This window comes from Engystomops pustulosus, chromosome 8 (assembly GCF_040894005.1).
Source record: "Engystomops pustulosus chromosome 8, aEngPut4.maternal, whole genome shotgun sequence".
Taxonomy (NCBI): Eukaryota; Metazoa; Chordata; class Amphibia; order Anura; family Leptodactylidae; genus Engystomops; species Engystomops pustulosus.
Window position 1 is genome coordinate 108,704,768 of NC_092418.1, and position 21,993 is coordinate 108,726,760.

Consider the following 21,993-nt stretch of genomic DNA (forward strand, 5'->3'; position numbering starts at 1 on the left):
TTCTGACACGTAGCGTTTATACAGTGGACATCGTCTCCTGTTGGTGTTATCACAGCCCAGCACTAACATGCAACATTGTAAAAGCTCCAATCCGGGGTCAAACATGGATTGGGGCTGCAGAAAGAGGTGGGAGCCCCAAATCACCCTGACACGTGTTCAGACGATGCATCTGAAGGTCAAGTAAAAATCCATAAAACTCCATAAAAATAAAATAATAAATAAACTACTTGAGTTTTGATCGGGTTTCGGTGTCTGAACATTTATAAAGAAGAATTTGAAAATGTAATTTAAAAAAAGGCAAAAAATAATAATGATAATACGAAATATTTCCTGCAAAAAGTATAACTGTGGTTTGTAGTCCACATCCAGCCTCATTTGTGCTCTTATTCTTCTTCTCTCAGGTCTCAGAACTGATCTGCGTCAGTTTTATCTTCCGTCCCTTCTTCTCTGTGACTCTTCAGCTGTAAAACTACAACTCCCAGCATGCAACGCGACTGGAGACGCATACGCTGGGAAGGATTCGGAGTATTAAGATTTGACTATTATTAACTAACGCAGGGAAGACGCAGCGGCGCCTAAAACTGCTGCGTCTTGTAGTTCTAACACGTAACGCGATGATCCCGTGACGTCACGGCCGCATCATTTCTAGGACCCACCTCTTTTCTTACGTCACTGGGAGGCGGGATTTTCATAGAACCTACAGCGTGGTAGAAGAAGGGGGCGTGTCTGATGAGGGGCACGCATGCGCGGGGAGCGGTCAGTATGATTTCTCATGTGTCTGTGCAGGGGGCAGGTGTCACGTGTTGGTTGTCCCTGGGTGGGGGCTGGGGGGCCTCTGGCTCTGTAACACGTGGTCCTGGTGGGACTTGTAGTTCTACTCTAGTCTCTAGTTACTCAGGTACCATTTCTAGAGCAGGGAGTGCATGCTGGGAGTTGTAGTTCCTCGTGCGGTGCATTGCTGCGCCATGTATACAAGTATCAGTATGACAGGGGCATCCTCTATACCTGGTATATGCACCAGTGTGCATGCTGAGACTTGTAGTCCCTCCCCCCATACACCTCTGTGATATACATTGTGACTAGACAATAATTAATACAAATGCTTTGTGATTATATAATAATAATAATATATATGATAATATACCAAATATTTCGACTTTTTTAGCAAATGTTTCCAGTTTTTCTTTATGTTGTTCGCTTATCTATGGATATAGATTTAGGGGCTGCAAAAATAAAGACCCCCAATAATTCTGCCCCGCAGAGCCTCAACAATTCAGACTCCCAAAATAATGCTGGAAACACCCTGGAGCCCCCTAATAATATTACAGTGCCTCCAGACCCCAGAGTTACCTAAAAATTCTGGAGTCATTCAGAGGCTGCCTAATTATACTGGTGCCCTCCATGACCCCCCCCCCCCCCCTAAAAATACTGAATTCCCCTGATAACAATGGAGCCCCCTGATAATATTGGAGTCCTCCCAGAGCCTCCTTAATAATACTGTAGACCCCCCCAGATGCTGCCTAATTATACTGGTGCCCCCCCTGATAATAGTGGAGCCTCCCTGCCAGTGTGGGGAGTGGGGGCCCTTGTGATGTGGACTCTGCTTCCCTGCTCATTGATCTGTGGTGCGCAGCAGGTTACGGATTGCGCACCCCTGACCTAGAGCGATGACTTATCTTTTACACACTGATATTTACTGTACTGTCTTATCCATCATAGGAGCAAACTATACGGCGAGCCCGATGAGCGTCCTTCTGATGGAGCCGTTTTATGGCGGATCTCACAAGCAGCTGATGGATCTGTTACAGGGAGAGATGGAGGGCTGCGTCCTGTACAGTCTCCCCGCTAAGAAGTGGCACTGGAGGGCCCGCACCGCCGCACTACACTTCATGCAGGACGTCCCACCCTGTGACTCCTACAGGTAATATATAAAGCTGATACCAGGTATGTGGGGGCGGGGCATGACTCCATGACCATCTTGGAGTCATGCTCCTCCCCTTCAGGTACTGCCCTGAGGCTTAACACAGGGTCAAGAGTTTTCTCAAAAGAGATGACATACTTACCCCAGTCTGGTTCCTTCATCGCTCCGGTCCTCCGGGGAGGTCACGGGGAACTCTTCACCAAATGAGTGGCCTCCTCGCAATATGTGCAGCCAACACAAACTTTAACCCACTAACTAGAATTGTGCGTCAAAGGGAAATCTTATTTATTAAAGGGAATTAAAACACAGTCACACGGTACAGGAAAGGTAACCCTACGTGTTTCGACTATCACTGAGTCTTAGAGAATCTCATTTACTGTGTGTGAAAGCGCTGGCGATACCAGAGCGCTGTGCTCTGCAATTCATGACACTTCTTTACTAGTGACACACGCTCCACCTCCTGCTCCATTCATTACTGAGACTGGGCCTAACATATGACACTTATACCTTATCCAATGGGTAGGAGGTAAGTGTCTGAATGTTGGGAGTCAAACCTTGCAGACCCCCTGGCGATCGCAAGGGTCCTATGTTAGTGCCCATCCTTGACTACTGCTTTATTCACTTGCATGGGACTGCCATCACCGTTTAAAGAAAATCTGTGACCTAAATCCATCCTGATAAACCCGGGACATTACTCATGTATCCAGGCACCGGGACTGTGGTATCTTCTTATATGTGTTATCCATGGACTCCTTCCTTCTAACATCAACTTTTAACATTATGCCAATGAGTTTTAAGGGCTCTGGGGTGTGTTACTAGAGCCCCTCTCTGCTATGGCTTCACATTAATACTATCCCCCGGTCCCCTGCTCACTTAGCAATTTATTCTTTCCTCTCCCTGCTATAATCTCTCACAGTGGGAGGGAGTTAGTGCTCCGGCACAGTGTAACAGCCTTTGAAACTATATCACAGAGGGGCTCTGGTAATGCCCCATATAAGTGAATGGAGCAATTGCCAGGCATATGCTCTTACAAAAACTTGCTGACCCCCATTCACATCAACTAGGGGGGGGGGAGGTGGCAAGTGTTCATACCCCAGACAATCCCTCCATCTCCTCCCATTTCAATAGGGGATACAGTCGGCATCAAAGACATTACTCCCATTAATCATACGTTAGAAAACTTTTCTTTTGCAGTTTTTGACCTCCTGAGAGCCTAACCCCATAACAACCCTTATAAGAAGCCCTTGCGGCAGAATTTGATCATAACCACAAGTTGACATTCACCTGCAGCAAGCAGAGATCCTGAAACTGCTGAACTTTTCACCCTAAACCCAGAAATCCAATATAATGTATTTGTTCAGCACATAGACCCCGTCACTGTTAGTAGAGACTTGTATACAATGTGTCTGAGCCGTGTGAAGCTTCCAGTCTCTTTTGGAGAAATTTTGACTCGTATCTTAAAATGTTGCGTCTCGTCCTTTAATGTGGAGCCGCGTCCTCCAGCGAATCCCAAGGTTATCTCCATCCTGGAGGTCGGCCTCACAAGACATCCTGTGCTCCATGTAATGAGCGCGTCAGACATCACTCGCAGGCGCACACCCCATTAGTTAAACTTAAATCACATTGACCTCCTATAATTCAATTGCCGGTCATTGGATTACCTACATTTTAAGAGATCCCACAAAGCGGCGGCACATGATATCCGGGGTTACACGTCCGCATCAAAGGGAAACCTGTCAGTTTTTACTCCTCTGATCAGAGAGAAGATCTGATAACATTTGTATCTACTACTTTATCAGAAAAGTGGTCGCAGGTTATAGGAATCCGATACTCTAAAGGGAATCAGTCAGCAGATGCGACCACACAAAGCTGCAGCCAGGGTTAGGTATTGTCCCTGGAGAGATGTGTGATCAGACCTTTGTGTATGTAAGGAGAATATATTTATATTCCATTATTGTGAGTTCTGGGGTGGTATCCTCACACTGCTGTGCTCTGCTCTCTCTGCAGATAGTTTTATGTATTCTCCCTGCAGGGCAGTGTGGGGGTACACGCCCTGGCAGTGTGGGGGTACACGCCCTGGCAGTGTGGGGGTACACGCCCTGGCAGTGTGGGGGTACACGCCAAGTAGTTTTGGATGACACACCCCGGTAGTGAGTGGGGACACGCCCGATACTGTGTGGGGACGCGCCCTGGCAGTGTGGGGGTACGCGCCCTGGCAGTGTGGGGGTACACGCCCTGGCAGTGTGGGGGTACACGCCCTGGCAGTGTGGGGGTACACGCCCTGGCAGTGTGGGGGTACATGCCAAGTAGTTTTGGATGACACACCCTGGTAGTGAGTGGGGACGCGCCCGGTAGTGTGTGGGGATGTACTGGCAGAGGACACTCCCATTTTCCTCAGTATTTTTGGGACTCTTACCTTCCGGTTGTGTCATGCTGCATGTAATGTTGCACTTACAGCCGGACACGCGATCCTCCGGTCATGTTACTGTGTAATCATCACATAAATACTTCCTTCTCTTCTCCAGCCGAGTCTTATGTTTAGATATAAATAGAGGCAAAAAACAAGGAAATCCATAAAATGTGTAACAATGTAACACATTGGAGCCGCTGCTGGTGGAATGTTCCCTCCTGGCACTTCTATGGGCGTAAAGTTGCCCTGTGATGGCACGCAGAACATTACAGGGGAGACAAAGGCCTCAGTGATGTCCCTGCTGGGGGGTGAATGTGACTATTTTATTACTTTTTGCTTTTACTATTGATAATATAGAAGGATCTTTATATCTTTGTGCCGTGAAGAAGCCGCCATGTAACTCTATTCATGTCCCTGACAATCGCCCTACAGATGGACGGACAGACGCGTCATGGGAGCGCAATAGTCTGCGGAGAGCCATTATATGGCTTTTCTTAAAGGAAACCTTCCATTTAGAATGGTCGGTGTAAGCTGTAAACACCGAGCACCAGCTCAGGGCAAGCTCAGGATGAGATGGTGCCGGTATTTACTTTCGTTAGTGTTATAAACCGCGGTATCGTGGTTTTAACACTTTTTAAACTTTAGAGCAGAAGAGGCTTCGGCGCTGCGCGCGACCGTGCGCGCGCAACATCTCCGCTATTTCCTATGTAGGCGCGCGCAACATCTCCGCTATTTCCTATGCAGGCGCGCATGCAGCGCCAAAGCCTGTTCTGCTCTAAAGTTTAAAAAGTGTTAAAACCGCGATACCGCGGTTTATAACACTAACTAAAGTAAGTACCGGCACCAGCTCACCCTGAGCTCACCCTGAGCTGGTGCTCGGTACTTACAGCTTACCCCTACCATTCTAAAAGGTAGGTTTCCTTTAAAGGAGGATTCCATCATTTAAATATTGGCTTGTCTTTATCACTTATTAGATCATTTGCTTTCGGGGAACTCCAATGGAGTCACCTTCATCCGTCACTTGGCCTGTTAGCATTTCATTTCCATTTAAAGGAAATCTACCATCAAGATCCATCCTGATAAACCAGGGACATTACTCATAGATCCACCGGGACTGTGGTATCTTCTTATATTTGTTATCCATAGCCTCTTTCCTTCAAATATCAACTGTTACAATTATGCTAATGAGCCTGAAGCCCCTCCACCCCATGCGGAAGCTTCACAGGTTATGGGACACAGAGGGAGGCGGAAGTGCTCCTGCACAGTGTAACAGCCTGTGAATCTGCACCTCAGTTCTGCTCTGGTAACGCACTCCAGAGCTGTTCAGACTCATAAGCATAATTTTAAAAATTGTTTTTAGAAGTAGGCCATGAATAACAAATATAAGAAGATTACCACAGTCACGGTGCCTGGATCTATGAGTAGTTATTCCTGGTCTCTCATGATGGATTTTGCGGGTAGATTTCATTTAAGTGAATAGTTGCAATACCAAACAGTGCGTCTGCTCAGTGTGTGGCGCTGTGATTTGTTAGAGAAACCACCGCACTTATCTGAATACTGCTGCCTCTTTGTTGGGGAAGTGATCAATATTTAGGTCTCAGGAGACCCCTTTATTGACGATGATACATGGATCCAAAGTCTTTGGGGGTCCGACCATGGTTGGTAAAGCCAACATTTACAAGTACCTTCCTCTGGAGGAGGGCTCGGGGGACCCTATTTATTCTCACTACAAGGAGGAGATTATGAGGGGTGCTTGGGGATGGGGTTTACCAATTTATTTCACATCTAAAAGACTGGAGGCCATAGACTGTTGGCTTGATACATTGGTTTCCGTGGTTGGTCTGGTTTGCAGTGGTGGAGCCTCAGTGATCAGATATTTGTCATGTCATCTTGAATTTGGGAAAGACCCTTTAACCCCCCCCCCCCCCCCCCCATTCTATCTGCTGTAAGATTCCAGGATTTGGATTTGCAGAAATGATGGGAGTTGTAGCTGTTGATAGACGTGTGGATTGGGCTGAGGTCCTCCGGCGACCCCTCTTCTTTCGGAGACTCCAGCCATCTGTCCTTGATGACCTCGCTCCAGACAGGAAGCTCAGATTTACTTAAAGGGAGTTCATATTGATTGATGCTCGAGGTCGTTCAGGAACAGGTGTGTCCAGCCGGCTCCTGGTATCGCCTTACAGGGGTCCAGGTACGCGGCTCCGTCACACGAGCGGCTGATGTGACCTTTCATCACCACATGTTGGTCGTGTCCTACACGTTGATATTTGACCTGTAGACTAAAACCTGACGGTGTCTGCGTGGTAATGCGGATAATTGTCTCATTTCCCGATCATTTAACTTTCATCGAAGGAGGTGAAGACTTATCCCAGCACTTACTGGGGCGGACAGATTGATGTCTGGGCGAAAGAGCAAATGGGGCGACATCTGATCTTCTATCACAAATTTACACCAGGACTTGACTGTGGAGGCAAAGAGCCAATGACTGAGACGACGCACTTCACACCTGACTGCATAACACGAGAGTGATGTCATCAAACTAGAAAAGTGACATCATCAGCGCCGCCCTTGTGGTGATCAGTAGAACCTTACAGCCACTGTATGGAGTATATAAACGGTATAGTGCAGTTATATGTGCACTGTATCAAGTACAGGCGGCCCCCTACTTAAGGACACCCGACTTACAGACAACCCCTAGTTAAAGACGGACCCCTCCGCCCACTGTGACCTCTGGTCACCTCTCTGGATGCTTTACTTTAGTCCCAGCTGTAATGATCAGCTGTAAGGTGTCTGTAATGACGCTTTATTCATAATCCTTGATCCCATTACAGCAAAAAAAATATAAAACTCTGATTGTCACTGGGGCAAAACATTTTTTTTTTTTCTGGATCTACAATGATAAAATATACAGTTTCGACTTACATACAAATTCAACTTAAGAACAAATCTATGGACCCTATCTTGTATGTGACCCGGGGACTGCCTGTATATAGACGGTATAGTTTCATCACCTCATTAATAATAATAATAATAATAATTCTTTTATAGCGCACACAGACTCCGCGGCGCTGCTCAGAGCTTGCCAAATCAGTCCCTGTCCCCAATGGGGCTGACAATCTAATCAACCTACCAGTATGTTTTTGGAATGTGGGAGGAAATCGGAGAACCCGGAGGAAACCCACACAAACATGGAGAGAACATACAAACTCTTTGCAGATGTTGACCCTGAGACTTGAACCCAGGATCCCAGCGCTGCAAGGCTGTAATGCTAACCACTAAGTCACTGAGCTGCCCCTCTGTTCCAAATCTATGCCGCCCCCCCCCCCCAATCACAAAGTTAACCCCTATCTGTGGCATATCTTGTAGTGACTGGTCATCCCCTTTAAGACCTTTTTCACACAGTGCCATATTGTAGTATTTAGCTCTTGCAGTACTTTCTTATAGCAAGTACTGCACACAACTTATGTTTCTGACCCCATTAACCTAGGGAAGTGAATGAGCCCTTGGATCCCTCGCAGGATGATGAGCAGGTATGAAAGAAATGGAGCAGTTTAATGCAGAGAGCTGAGAGCACAGCAGTGTGAGGATGTACCATGTGTGTATATACAGTGTATATGGAGAAGCTGCAGTCGTGGAATAATAATATATAAAATATTATATCCATATACACATACAGACCTTGTCCAAATGTATATAATATATATTAAGCTCCTGTATAAATAGCGTCATGTGATCCATCGTGTCTTCAGTGCTGTTTTTGCTTTTTCCGTACCTTTTCTCCGCAGCCCCCCCCCCCCCCTCTCCTGTTACGTCCGGGGGCGCTGGCAGGATATACATGGCAGCATAGCTTCAAGTTTATGCTCCTAATAGCTCTGATAGCTTATCTCATCCAAATAAAAATAGTGTGTAACATGTTATCCTGCCCCCCAGGTGACTTCATATGGAGAAAAGAGATTATTTGTAACAAACCCCGGCCCTTAAAATAACCCCCAGGGGAAGTGTTCTCCCGCATTTACTCCCTGAAGTCTGAAAAGTTTATTGTAGAGACAAACTACAAGCGTGTTACAAAGGGAGAAGGAGCGAGGAGGAGGAGGGAGGAGGAGAGGTAGAAGCCGGCTAAATGCGCTGATTAGAAGGAAGAGTAACATGTAAAATCAGCAGAATATTCTATAGACACAGATGTCATGCGGCTACACATAACAAAAAGTTACAAATAAATTTGCAAAAAAAGTATATAAAAAAATTAATTCCCCCTTTTGTTTTCACGTTACAAGTTTACCTGAAAATGATTGTAACATTGTAGCAAAGCAGCAGGGATCGGGCCAAGAACACTGCGTGATAACTACTTATCTATCATCCCCAAGATTAGGGACACATGTCAGATCACTGGCCCCCACCAATGACAAGGTTGGGGACACATGTCAGATCACTGGCCCCCCCAATGACAAGGTTGGGGACACATGTCAGATCACTGGCCCCCCCAATGACAAGGTTAGGGACACATGTCAGATCACTGGCCCCCCCAATGACAAGGTTGGGGACACATGTCAGATCACTGGCCCCCCCAATGACAAGGTTTGGGACACATGTCAGATCACTGGCCCCCCCAATGACAAGGTTTGGGACACATGTCAGATCACCGGCCCCCCCACCAATGTCAAGGTTAGGGACACATGTCAGATCACTGGCCCCCCCCCAATGACAAGGTTAGGGACACATGTCAGATCACTGCCCCCCCCAATGACAAGGCAGGGGACACATGTCAGATCACTGGCCCCCCCAATGACAAGGTTGGGGACACATGTCAGATTACTGCCCCCCCCCCAATGACAAGGTTGGGGACACATGTCAGATCACTGCCCCCCCCCCAATGACAAGGTTGGGGACGCATGTCAGATCACTGCTCCCCCCCCCAATGACAAGGTTGGGGACGCATGTCAGATCACTGGCCCCCCCAATGACAAGGTTAGGGACGCATGTCAGAATACTGGCCCCCCCCAATGACAAGGTTAGGGACGCATGTCAGATTACTGGCCCCCCCCAATGACAAGGTTGGGGACACATGTCAGATCACTGGCCCCCCCCCCAATGACATGGTTGGGGACGCATGTCAGATTACTGGCCCCCCCAATGACATGGTTGGGGACGCATGTCAGATTACTGGCCCCCCCCCAATGACAAGGTTAGGGACGCATGTCAGATCACTGCCCCCCCCCCCAATGACAATAAGGGACGCATGTCAGATTTCTGGCCCCCCCAATGACAAGGTTAGGGACGCATGTCAGATCACTGGCCCCCCCAATGACAAGGTTGGGGACACATGTCAGATCACTGGCCCCCCCAATGACAAGGTTGGGGACACATGTCAGATTACTGCCCCCCCAATGACAAGGTTAGGGACACATGTCAGATCACTGCCCCCCCCCCCCAATGACAAGGTTAGGGACACATGTCAGATTTCTTGCCCCCCCAATGACAAGGTTGGGGACACATGTCAGATCACTGCCCCCCCCAATGACAAGGTTGGGGACACATGTCAGACTACTGGCCCCCCCAATGACAAGGTTAGGGACACATGTCAGATCACTGCCCCCCCTCAATGACAAGGTTAGGGACACATGTCAGATTTCTGGCCCCCCCAATGACAAGGTTGGGGACACATGTCAGATCACTGCCCCCCCCCAATGACAAGGTTGGGGACGCATGTCAGATCACTGCCCCCCCCCCCCCCAATGACAAGGTTGGGGACGCATGTCAGATCACTGCCCCCCCCCCCCAATGACAAGGTTGGGGACGCATGTCAGATCACTGCCCCCCCCCCCAATGACAAGGTTGGGGACGCATGTCAGATCACTGCCCCCCCCCCCAATGACAAGGTTGGGGACGCATGTCAGATCACTGCCCCCCCCCCCCCAATGACAAGGTTGGGGACACATGTCAGAACATCCCCCCTCCCCCCCCAATGATAAGGTTAGGGACACATGTCAGATCACTGGCCCCCCCCAATGACAAGGTTGGGGACGCATGTCAGATCACTGCCCCCCCCCCCAATGACAAAGTTAGGGACGCATGTCAGATCACTGCCCCCCCCCCCCAATGACAAGGTTGGGGACACATGTCAGAACATCCCCCCCCCCCCAATGATAAGGTTAGGGACACATGTCAGATCACTGGCCCCCCCCAATGACAAGGTTGGGGACACATGTCAGAACATCCCCCCCCCCCAATGATAAGGTTAGGGACACATGTCAGATCACTGGCCCCCCCCAATGACAAGGTTGGGGACGCATGTCAGATCACTGCCCCCCCCAATGACAAGGTTGGGGACACATGTCAGATCACTGCCCCCCCCCCCCCCAATGACAAGGTTGGGGACACATGTCAGATCACTGGCCCCCCCAATGACAAGGTTGGGGACACATGTCAGATCACTGGCCCCCCCAATGACAAGGTTGGGGACACATGTCAGATTACTGCCCCCCCAATGACAAGGTTAGGGACACATGTCAGATCACTGCCCCCCCCCCCAATGACAAGGTTAGGGACACATGTCAGATTTCTTGCCCCCCCAATGACAAGGTTGGGGACACATGTCAGATCACTGCCCCCCCCAATGACAAGGTTGGGGACACATGTCAGACTACTGGCCCCCCCAATGACAAGGTTAGGGACACATGTCAGATCACTGCCCCCCCTCAATGACAAGGTTAGGGACACATGTCAGATTTCTGGCCCCCCCAATGACAAGGTTGGGGACACATGTCAGATCACTGCCCCCCCCCAATGACAAGGTTGGGGACGCATGTCAGATCACTGCCCCCCCCCCCCCCCAATGACAAGGTTGGGGACGCATGTCAGATCACTGCCCCCCCCCCCCCCCAATGACAAGGTTGGGGACGCATGTCAGATCACTGCCCCCCCCCCCAATGACAAGGTTGGGGACGCATGTCAGATCACTGCCCCCCCCCCCCAATGACAAGGTTGGGGACGCATGTCAGATCACTGCCCCCCCCCCCCCAATGACAAGGTTGGGGACACATGTCAGAACATCCCCCCTCCCCCCCCAATGATAAGGTTAGGGACACATGTCAGATCACTGGCCCCCCCCAATGACAAGGTTGGGGACGCATGTCAGATCACTGCCCCCCCCCCCCAATGACAAAGTTAGGGACGCATGTCAGATCACTGCCCCCCCCCCCCAATGACAAGGTTGGGGACACATGTCAGAACATCCCCCCCCCCCCCAATGATAAGGTTAGGGACACATGTCAGATCACTGGCCCCCCCCAATGACAAGGTTGGGGACACATGTCAGAACATCCCCCCCCCCCAATGATAAGGTTAGGGACACATGTCAGATCACTGGCCCCCCCCAATGACAAGGTTGGGGACGCATGTCAGATCACTGCCCCCCCCAATGACAAGGTTGGGGACACATGTCAGATCACTGCCCCCCCCCCCCCAATGACAAGGTTGGGGACACATGTCAGATCACTGGCCCCCCCAATGACAAGGTTGGGGACACATGTCAGATCACTGGCCCCCCCAATGACAAGGTTGGGGACACATGTCAGATCACTGCCCCCCCAATGACAAGGTTGGGGACACATGTCAGATCACTGCCCCCCCCCCCCCCCCCCAATGACAAGGTTGGGGACACATGTCAGATCACTGGCCCCCCCAATGACAAGGTTGGGGACACATGTCAGATCACTGGCCCCCCCAATGACAAGGTTGGGGACACATGTCAGATCACTGGCCCCCCCAATGACAAGGTTAGGGACGCATGTCAGATCACTGGCCCCCCCAATGACAAGGTTGGGGACACATGTCAGATCACTGGCCCCCCCAATGACAAGGTTGGGGACGCATGTCAGATCACTGGCCCCCCCATCGATCACAAGGTTTGTTGTTGAGTAAGATATTTAAATGGGCCCATAGAAGTGAATTTCAGGATGGATTTTTATTTTCCTTTATTAATGGTTTGTGTTTTGGTAGGACATTTGCTTCTTAAAGGAAATCTACCATCACAATCCATCCTGATAAACCAATCTTCTTATATTTGTAATACATGACCTTCTTCCTTCCAAAATCAACATTGAAAATTATTATGATGATCCAAATGGGCTCTGGAGGAGGTTACCAGAGCCCCTCCGTGCTCTGTCTTTATAGGTAGTTACACTATCTCACACTCTTCCCTCCCTCTTCTTGCTGTATTCCCATGACAGCAGGACACAAGGTGGAGATTAAGATTAAGTGTAACAGCCTGTGAAGACCTAGCACAGAGGGGGCTTAGGGAAAGCCCTTCAGACTCATTAGCATAATTATTAAAGTTGATATTAGGAGGAAGGAGGCCATGGATAACACATATAAGATGATACCACAGTCACGGGGACTGGGTCTTGGGTACTGGTTACTGATGCAGCCTTGAAGGGCTATGACAATATGGACCATGGACCGGTGAATTTTGTTCACCCCGGTCCTAACTCCTGAGATCAGGAATAAAAGAGACAGTTTAAGTAAATTTCAATGTTTGGGGATTTGGCCCGGTTTATAACGACTCCAGCGAAATGGTCACGGAAGCCACATTCGCGACCTATATGTATCTTGATTCCCATGATGCATTGTAGCAGGGTACTGGACCATGTAACAATAAGGCTGCGGTCACACGTGGCGTTTTGAACCCTTTTTTGGTCCGTTTTTAAGCAGTCCGTCAAAAACGCATGCGTTTGTGACCAGTTTTAATTAAGATAATTGGTAAAACCTGTCAAAATGGATGCGTTTTCAAAAAAACGACTGCTTAAAAACGTGCGTTCAAAACGCCACGTGTAACCGCAGCCTTAAGCGCAGGAATCATCCACCTAATGTCTGTGCCGGGTTATTCCACATGAAGTCTTGGTATGTTCTACTTTTAGAAAATACTTTACATAACAGCTGAATTGTGGCCTTGTCCTCTTACAGTAAATGAAATCTATTTGGAGCGTGAGGCGTGTCTGGGCGTGTAACGGGCGATGCCGCCATGTGATTGATGTGATCTGCCATTCTCATGAAATGACTGGGTGCAGGGCCCTACAGACGGGGCCCCCAGGACTGAAGTCTTAGAACCACTGAATTCACAATTTTGTGAGATGTGGGGATGCCGGACACATGGATGAGGGCACTGCCAGCTTTTTATTATCTCTTATGTCCCTTCTCCCATAGAGCAGCAGTGGTCATCCAGCTTGTTCATCAGACAGCAAATCCTTTCTATCTCTTTATACACATGCATGCTCAACTCGAAGGAGTATACCTCTGGTGTCTCTATAGAGAGATATGATCAAGTAGGTTAAAATCTAATAATCCTTTTTGCCACAGGGTGGAAAAACTTTATAGTTTACAATGTTGCAAAGTGCACAGCCATTTGATGAATTGTGACAAAGTTTCTGATCTTTTGAGTTTTGCAGTATATATTGGGGCACATTTACTTACCCGGTCCCGTCGCGATCCCCGAGGTGCGTTGTCTGACGAGGATTCGAAGCTGCTGCGATTCACTAAGATTGTGCGCCTGACATCCTGCATGTGTCGCTTCCCCGCTCAGGTCCCCGGAGTTCACCTTCTTCTTCCTGGTGCATGTAAGTGCATTGTCCATGTATAATGCGCTGTGCGGGGAGTCACTAAGATCCTGCGCCTGATATCCTGCATGTGTCGCTTCCCCGCTCAGGTCCCCGGAGTTCACCTTCTTCTTCCTGGTGCATGTAAGTGCATTGTCCATGTATAATGCGCTGTGCGGGGAGTCACTAAGATCATGCGTCCGATATCCTGCATGTGTCGCTTCCCCGCTCAGGTCCCCGGAGTTCACCTTCTTCTTCCTGGTGCATGTGAGTGCTTGGCTTGCGACACAATTTTAGATGTTAAATCCCTCCGAATCAGTCGGGTTGTCCGACGACTATGCCCTCAATTTGTGCCGCATGAAAGTGGGCCCGATTGCACCAAAATCCGATCGTGGCGCCAAAACCCCCAGTTAAATGCGATGCAAAGCGGAAATGTGGTCCACGGACCCTTAGTAAATGAGCCCCATTGTGTTTTTATATATATATATATATATATATATATATATTTACATTTATATAATATTTTACCCAAGTGATTACTTGTTTCTCTATTTCCTTTCTAAGATCACAGCAGTTTGATCTTTTGATTGAGCCCCCCCCCCCTCTTTCGGCACATGTGATGTGACTGATACGGGAGCCATCTGTCTGGCTGAAATTAGCATGAAATTAATGGAATTAGTTGTAGGTTAGCTTAAAGGGCAGAGGTGGGATTGGCCCGGGGAATGTATCCTGTCTACACATCATATGGAATCATCTCTCTAGGACCTGGACGTTTCATCGTTACTAAAATACGGAATTTACCCCCAAACAAATTTTAAAAAATTTCTCATCAGAATCGAGGTCTGAATGTTGTAATTACACGTGGAGGTTTATGGCAGAAGCTCGGATAATTTTAGTTGGTGTCAATAGCGCATCAATGTGAAAATTAAAGGTACGACGGCATATGGGCTCCTAGTCCCAGAGAGCAAAGGGTCCAAACATGAAAGGTTAGGATTCTGCTAATGAATCACATAGTTCACTCAAGGTGTGATGCTGTTAGTGTTGTGGTGGAAGGAGAAGGTATTGAACTCTGACGAAAAAGGTGCAAAGATCAAAGTGTCAGGAAGAGGTGACGAGGTGAAAATGACACACTACTGGTGAGTTGTTACAACACAGAATGATGTGCATATCACTTTGTGTTCCTTCGCGATAATGGAGGACTAATTTCAAGGAATGAATTAAGAAAAATCGAGTTTACATTAGCTCCACTGATGTTTAGATTGCAAACAATGGAGGTGACGTGCGGAAGACAATGGCGAGGGTCGTCAACGACTGTGATCTATAATAGTAAAAGAGGAACAAAAGTTCTATAAGTTCTAACTTACCTTCCTTAAAGGGGTTGCACCAATGATTCAAGTTATCCCCTATCCCCTGATTGGTGTAGACCAACTCCTGCTCTGATCATGAGAATAGGACCCCGAGCAATCCAGAGAATGGGTGGAGGGGTAGGAAGAACATGTGTCCTAATGCTCCATTCACCTATCTGTGTTCAGCAGTTTACGACCAAAGAAGGAATACTTACCTCTGTCCTTTCCTCCTGTGACCTCCAAGTCTGTTGGTATACAGAGGCTTAGCCGCGACACTGTGCACCCGCTTCAACCCGGGATGCATGGGGTGACCGTTTTTGACCTGAAGTCAGCACTAAGTCTTTGTATACCAACAGAGGCTAGTGGCGATAGCGGGTAAGGACAGAGGTAAGTATCAGTCCTTTTGTTTTGTTTTACACCAATCTCAATTATAAAAAAACATTGGAGCTTGGACTAACCCTTTACTCCAAAAGGTGTCCAAACACAACCAATTCTTGTTGGTTGGGGAGCTGTATACCCTTCTAATGTGATTGAAGGTTTCTGGACTCTCTCCCATGAATACCAAGGTAAAGATTAGTTGGGGCACATTTAAGGACATCTACCACCAGGATTAAGGATTGTAAACTGAGCACTGTGTGCCCCTTCTGACAGGATCCCCTCTTTTATCTTCTTATTCCCTGTTTTTTTTTTTTGCAGAAAAACTATTTTAAAATTATGTGAATGAGTGAGGTGCATAAGGCTCCATAGGTTTTAATGGAGCCTGGAGCCCCTTAGGCTAATTTGCATAATTGTTAAAGCTTTTTATTCTTAAAAACAAGGGTGTTTCACCATTCTTCAAGCAATGGCTTTTATGCCCCTACAAAAGATCCAGGCAGGAAGGCGGGAGAGCTCTTGGACGCAGTCAAGTTCCCCCCTCCTCCTGGCCAATCATTTTTGCAAACTCGCCTCTCTACATTGCCCTCCTATCGAAAGCGATGTGTGCCAGTCAGCTTACAGTAGTGCTGAGCTTTGCTTCCAAACCAGCACTGGTGTACGCGCACGTGTCAGCAATGTTTAATGCGCCGTGCCAAAGCATGGGTGCATGCGAGGAGGAGCAGGTTGACTTCGAATTCACAGGTGCACTGCCCATGCATGGGAATTTCAAAAAACAATTACAGCACCATGGAGCTGGGGGCAGTACAGAGGGTCAGGGGGGGGCGGCCATGAGTAGGTGGGGGAGCTTCACTGCATCCAAGAGCTCTCCCAACTCCTTGACTGGATCTTGGGCAGACAAGAGAGGGAATTTCAGTCATTTGTTGCGACGCACGGGACCTGCAGTGGAATCATGAAGATATATTTGCAGTCTTGTATAAGATACTCTTGGGGGTTTATTGAGTTGGTTTTAGATGACAGGTTCTCTCTAAGTTTGTAGTCCTCATTTTTTAGATTGAAGACCTAACTTACGTACATCATCAGTTTAAGTTTGATGGGCGTCTATGACCAGGAAGCTTCTCAAGTTCTTGCGGTGATTCCGGAACCAATACAGAGGAAGGAACAAAGAGTAGAAGACATGTCAACCGTGCTTTGTAAAGCATAACTGCTTTACAAAGACTCCATCGGTCTGAGGGTAGTTTATCAGGGTCACTAAATATTTTTTCAAAATGATTGTTAAATTGATCCCTACCACAAGAAAATCCTATATTAAAAGGAAGCCACCACAATTGGTCCAGCTCCCCATAACAGCTCCCAATGGTGTCCTCCACTGGTACATTCCCGATACGGAGGTGGTAATATGTAGGTTTGGAAAATCGGGCAACCCCCCCTCCCCTCCCCTTTTTAAATCGGATGAAAGAAGAGGAAAAAAAACAACAAATTAGGGATTAATGTTTCCGATCTGTTTTCTTGATATTGTTGAGAAAATATAAGCAAACATCTCACTGGTTGCTATTAGAAGACCATATTTTTAGTTCAAGGAAAGTTTTTTCAGAGATGTCATCAGATGTGGTCTGGAATTGATTGCTTTGGGATTAATCACAATCAGTAGCAGCTTAGATCTGTCACGGGAGGACTGGGAGGGACCACAAAAAATGGGATTAATTGATGGGGCACAATGCGGGACTGGGAGGTGGGTGGTAATCACTCGAGAGATGTAACCACAGGCCACTTTGGTGCGCCTTAATTACAAGAAAGGAATGCACATAATTGACCTTGAAATTGAGAAAATATTTTAGAATCTGATGAAGGAGACACAATTATTGCTAGGTAGAGATGCCGGGTGATGTGGGAGATAGTGATGAGTAATTGGCGTGTCTGATTCTCTCATGAAAGAAAGAGAAGACAAAGCCGATCCTGCGCCTGAAAACACTTTGCAGGCGACAGACTGGCATGTCTTGTGTTCACATGGAAATGTTTACTGCTCCCCCTATGACCATATCTAGGATGGTTTACCAAGACCATGAAGACTACGATGGGACATTTGCCCTCCAGAGCCAAAGCATTAGGGCCATTTTAGACCATACATGTGGCGGCCATATTTTGTTGAATTACTGCAGCTCTGCTTGGGACCACTAAGCCACCATCATATTTTTTATTGAAATAGAGTTTATGGTCCTAAAATACATCCAGTTCACCTCTTCCTGTAGGCCCACATTGTTGGCTCCACCGCCATGTGTCTGGGGAAGCCAGAGGAAGTTCGCCAAACTTTGGGGATCTGTGATGTAAAGTAAGGTGCACTTCACCCTGGGATTCTACAGATGCACTGGAAATGCACCTATGAGACCTATCAGTGGACCCTTAGCTCATTTCCACATGAATTTCTTCAAGTTTGGCAAACGGAAGTGGAAGGCTAGATAAGTTTAGGACCTTAAACCCCAGTTGTATAAAGCCACGCTGGGAGCTTAGACGTCCCACCAAACCGCCTGACAGGTTCCCTTTAAGCCCAGCTGTGAACCGCAAATTTTGGCTTCTAGAATAGAACCCTATTAGTAATGCGCAGACCCGATGATGAGATCTGCCAACCTCCACCTTATACAGTTCATCTCCCAAAAAAAAAGAGATAATTTGGATTTCACAAGATGAAAATTCTGTTTAGGTCTGCTGGGTACCAAAGCTAGACTCAACCAACCCCCCACCTCCAGCCAACCAGTGTACTAGCTCTGGCCGGGCACTATGAGCTAAGGCTATTATACGCCCCAATAGCCTGAGACAAACCGACATTTCTGACTGAAGTCCAAGGACCCAAACACGAAAATGGCTGAATTTTGCCATTTGGGGCTGCTCAACACTTATCCCCGTATCTATTGATTTTTTTTAAACTCAGGAAACTATTTTAGTTTTAAACACATGTGACTTTTGATGGTGAATATTATCAGTGTTGATGAGATCTTCCAACCTCCACCTTATACGGTATCTCCCAATAAATAGACATAATTTGGATTTCACCTGTTTTGGTGGTTCATCCTTCATAGAAATTACATATCCATTGGCTAAATTGTCCGTGGCCAGTTTGAGAAAATTGTTGAAATCTGAACACAATGGATAAACTAGCAGAAAACCTTTCTGAGCTACTTAATAAAAACTATAAATCCCCTTGAACTTTTCCTTAATAAGATAACAAAGCCAATGAGCTTACTAAGTATATTTCAGATAAATGGGCCTGTAGACCTTAACGCGAGGCCATGTTCCTACAGAAGGTGCCATGGGCTACGTTGCGCCCGGTGGCTCTTTACATCAGAGGTCCAGATCTCGTTCCTCGTGACAGAATAGCTGTAAGTAGCTTCTCTCCACGAGCTATCATCCACTCTGACATCTCTACATTATCAGCCCAAGGAGGAGAATTATTTTAAACCCTGCGTATGCAGAAACGTCTTAGTAATCAATTATGAGTATGAAAAATCTCCACGCTGGATGCAGAGAGGACAGCGTCTTGGTAATATGATCATAGATTTAAGTGGCTGGCTATAAAAATATCCTATTTGCATTAGTGAGTGATCCGGCTGTAGTTGACCTTTTGTGTACAATATGTTGCTTTTATATATTTCTAGTGACTGATCTAGTCTTTACTTCTTACCCGGAGGGTTTGGAAAGTGATGTCATCATGATGGTTTCAGTTTTAGTAATGCTGTGATCTGACTCTTACTATAAGTAGTGAGATTTCCGTTTTTGTATATGATGTCTACAAAATGTAAATGGTAAAACTGGTTATTGGTAAATCTCCATCTCCCCTGTCGGGAGGACACCCCTTTTGGCTCCAATAGCGACTCTTGGTTTTCCAGTTCGTCAGATTCCCTTTAAAGTGGAAATGTGTTGTGCACGTGACAACTGACGCAATCCCCGGCCTCCGCAGTCAAGTTGCGTTCACGGAGACTTGATCTCTAGGGTCAAGACTTGGCTCAATTGGCTCTTTGTCTATTTAACGTGACATCTGATGGAAAAAACGGATACCAAGAGCCAGAGTTGGAGCCAAAACCTGTTGGATTTTTCACTTTGATGGGAATTTCTGGCTCAAAACTATTAAAAGGTTGTGAAGTACATTTGGCATCTGTGTTCTTAAAGGGATTTTGTCATTACCAATCCACAGTCCGAGACCTCCCACAACCTGCAGAATGGGAGACCACAAATCCCCCAATCCAGTACATACCAGCTCAACTACATTGTTACGATTGACTCATAAGCAAATCCTGAGGTCACATAGAAGTGATTACAGATTACAGATTTCTATGGCACTTCCAAAATCTAGAAGCCCTGCTAGTATAGGTTAGGTTGGATGACCTGCCGTCTCCTGTTCTGTGGATCCTTTTGGATTATACATGTACCCCTATCCTGTGCAGCTGGATTAGATCTGAGTCTGCATTTCGTCTAGGGTTGGGAAATAAAAGCCCTCCATCTGGAGACTTTGCCAGTTATGGCTGCCTTGCAAATGTGTGAAGACTTAAAGCCTTTGATGCTTTACTGGGGGATTTTGAGAAATATGTAAATATGTTTTCCAAGATGGGATAAGGAAAACATTACCTTTTAGATGCCCTGTAAGGCAGCCCCCTTAACTTCAAGCATGACTATCCGGCTTGCCTTTGACATAATGTCAAAAAGCCAAATCAGTACAGGCAGTCCCGAGGTTACGTACAAGATAGGTTCTGCAAATTTTGTGACAATTGGACTTTAAAAATGTCTGATTGTCATAAAAACAGCACTAACAATAAATCTTAATTGCAGGCACATATGATAACTGTTGCAGCTGTTTAGTTTAGCCTAGGGCTAAAGTACAGTAAATTGCCAAAACTCAGATCTCCATTTGTAACTAGGGGTCGTCTGTAAGTTAGGTGTTCTTAAGTAGAGGACCGCCTGTATATCTGTTCCCGAACAAAAAGATTCCCAGCTCTAGACAGCTCTGTTTCGATTTGATTGCGTTTCATTAGTAAAGTTCAGGGAACTGGTTTGGTTGAGTGAGCAGATTTTGACTAGGGTCAGGAAGTAAATGCTCTCCTTGAGGAGACTTTGCCATTTAAGGCCGCCTTGCAGCCTTGTGGAGACTTATAGCCATTGATGCTCCACTGTGGTATTCTGAGAAATTTGCAAATAGGTTTTCCAAGGTAGCTAAGAGGCAATGTTTTCCTTATCCCATCCTTGAAAACATTTTTATATATTTCACTGCATTTTGTCTAGACACCTGAAATACTAAAGAAGGAGTTCTCTGCATCCTACCCCTACGTTTTTCTTTTTTTCCAAAAAAAAAAAAAGGTTTTACACAATACATTCTCCAAAAATACCAACCCAACGCCATATCATGATAGACAGATCATTAAAATTTTGTGCCAAGAAGCCCCCCCCCCTTACCTTTTCGTCTTGGAAAACCACTTTAGGAAATTGCTCTGCCCTCATGTAATAGAAAAAGTAGCAGACAACTGGAGTATCCTCTGAAAAGTGAACTCCAGCCAAAACGCTTCCCTTTCATTTTGCAGGGGATCAGTGTGGAGGCAGCGAGTGATAGGCGGTTATTACATGATGTCGCTCCAGCTCCGCAGAGCAGCCTTCATTCTGAGCGCACATTGTGCCGTCCTCCCGTAAAACCGATATATTTGTTACATCGATTCTCCCTTTGAATCATCAGAATGACGTTTTATGTAAACAGACAACAAAAGGGACCATTTCCATCCTGACTGCTGTGATAAAGAGCCTGAAACGCGTCTCGTTCTGCTGCGCCGTTGCAGCGTTCGGCACTTGTAATACAGAGGAGCCCATTTGTTCACAAGTGACAAAAAGCAGGTGGCACATTCAGGAAATATTAGAGCTATCAATTCTGGAGCGCTTTCTGTCTGTTCTTTTGAGAAATGCCGGTTTTCTAGAAAGTTGCACGGAATAAAACCATTAAATTCAATCGGAATGCAGGTGTTTTGAATTACGTTCCGATGTTGTGTAGGGTCTGGAGCGCTCTGTGATTACTATAGTTACATAAGAAGGCGATATTCATTTATAGTCTGGAAACCAGGCCCAGTAGATTAATGGTGTTTCAAACACAACTTCTGTTAATAAAATATACATACGTATGGTGGAGTTCTCCATCCACAAAGCTTCATGATGCTGCACCTCCCAATCGCTCTTCTCTCATCTCGGTCTATCGCCCAACCCATGCTCTTCGATTCGCCAGTGATATTAGATTAATCTCTACCTTAATCCGAACCTCTCACACTCATTTCCAGGACTTCTCCCGAGCCGCACCAATTCTCTAGAATACCCTTCCCAGGACTCTAG

The 21,993-nt window shown here is 46.9% G+C and overlaps 1 protein-coding gene across 6 annotated transcripts in view; it reads left to right on the plus strand.

Moving 5' to 3' along the window:
- The first annotated feature begins 686 nt into the window (after positions 1–686).
- The window catches only part of GTDC1 (glycosyltransferase like domain containing 1), a 224,532-nt gene continuing 203,225 nt past the window's right edge, over positions 687–21,993 (plus strand). For 4 of the 6 annotated variants that reach the window (XM_072122217.1, XM_072122213.1, XM_072122216.1 and 1 more), the window contains exons 1-2: positions 687–756; positions 1,720–1,921. In XM_072122217.1, the coding sequence (XP_071978318.1) occupies positions 1,743–1,921 (179 nt within the window). In that variant the 5' untranslated portion in view covers positions 687–756; positions 1,720–1,742. Of the gene's footprint in view, positions 757–793; positions 899–1,719; positions 1,922–21,993 lie in introns of those variants that run through there. The other 2 variants (XM_072122215.1, XM_072122219.1) reach the window with 1 other exon arrangement.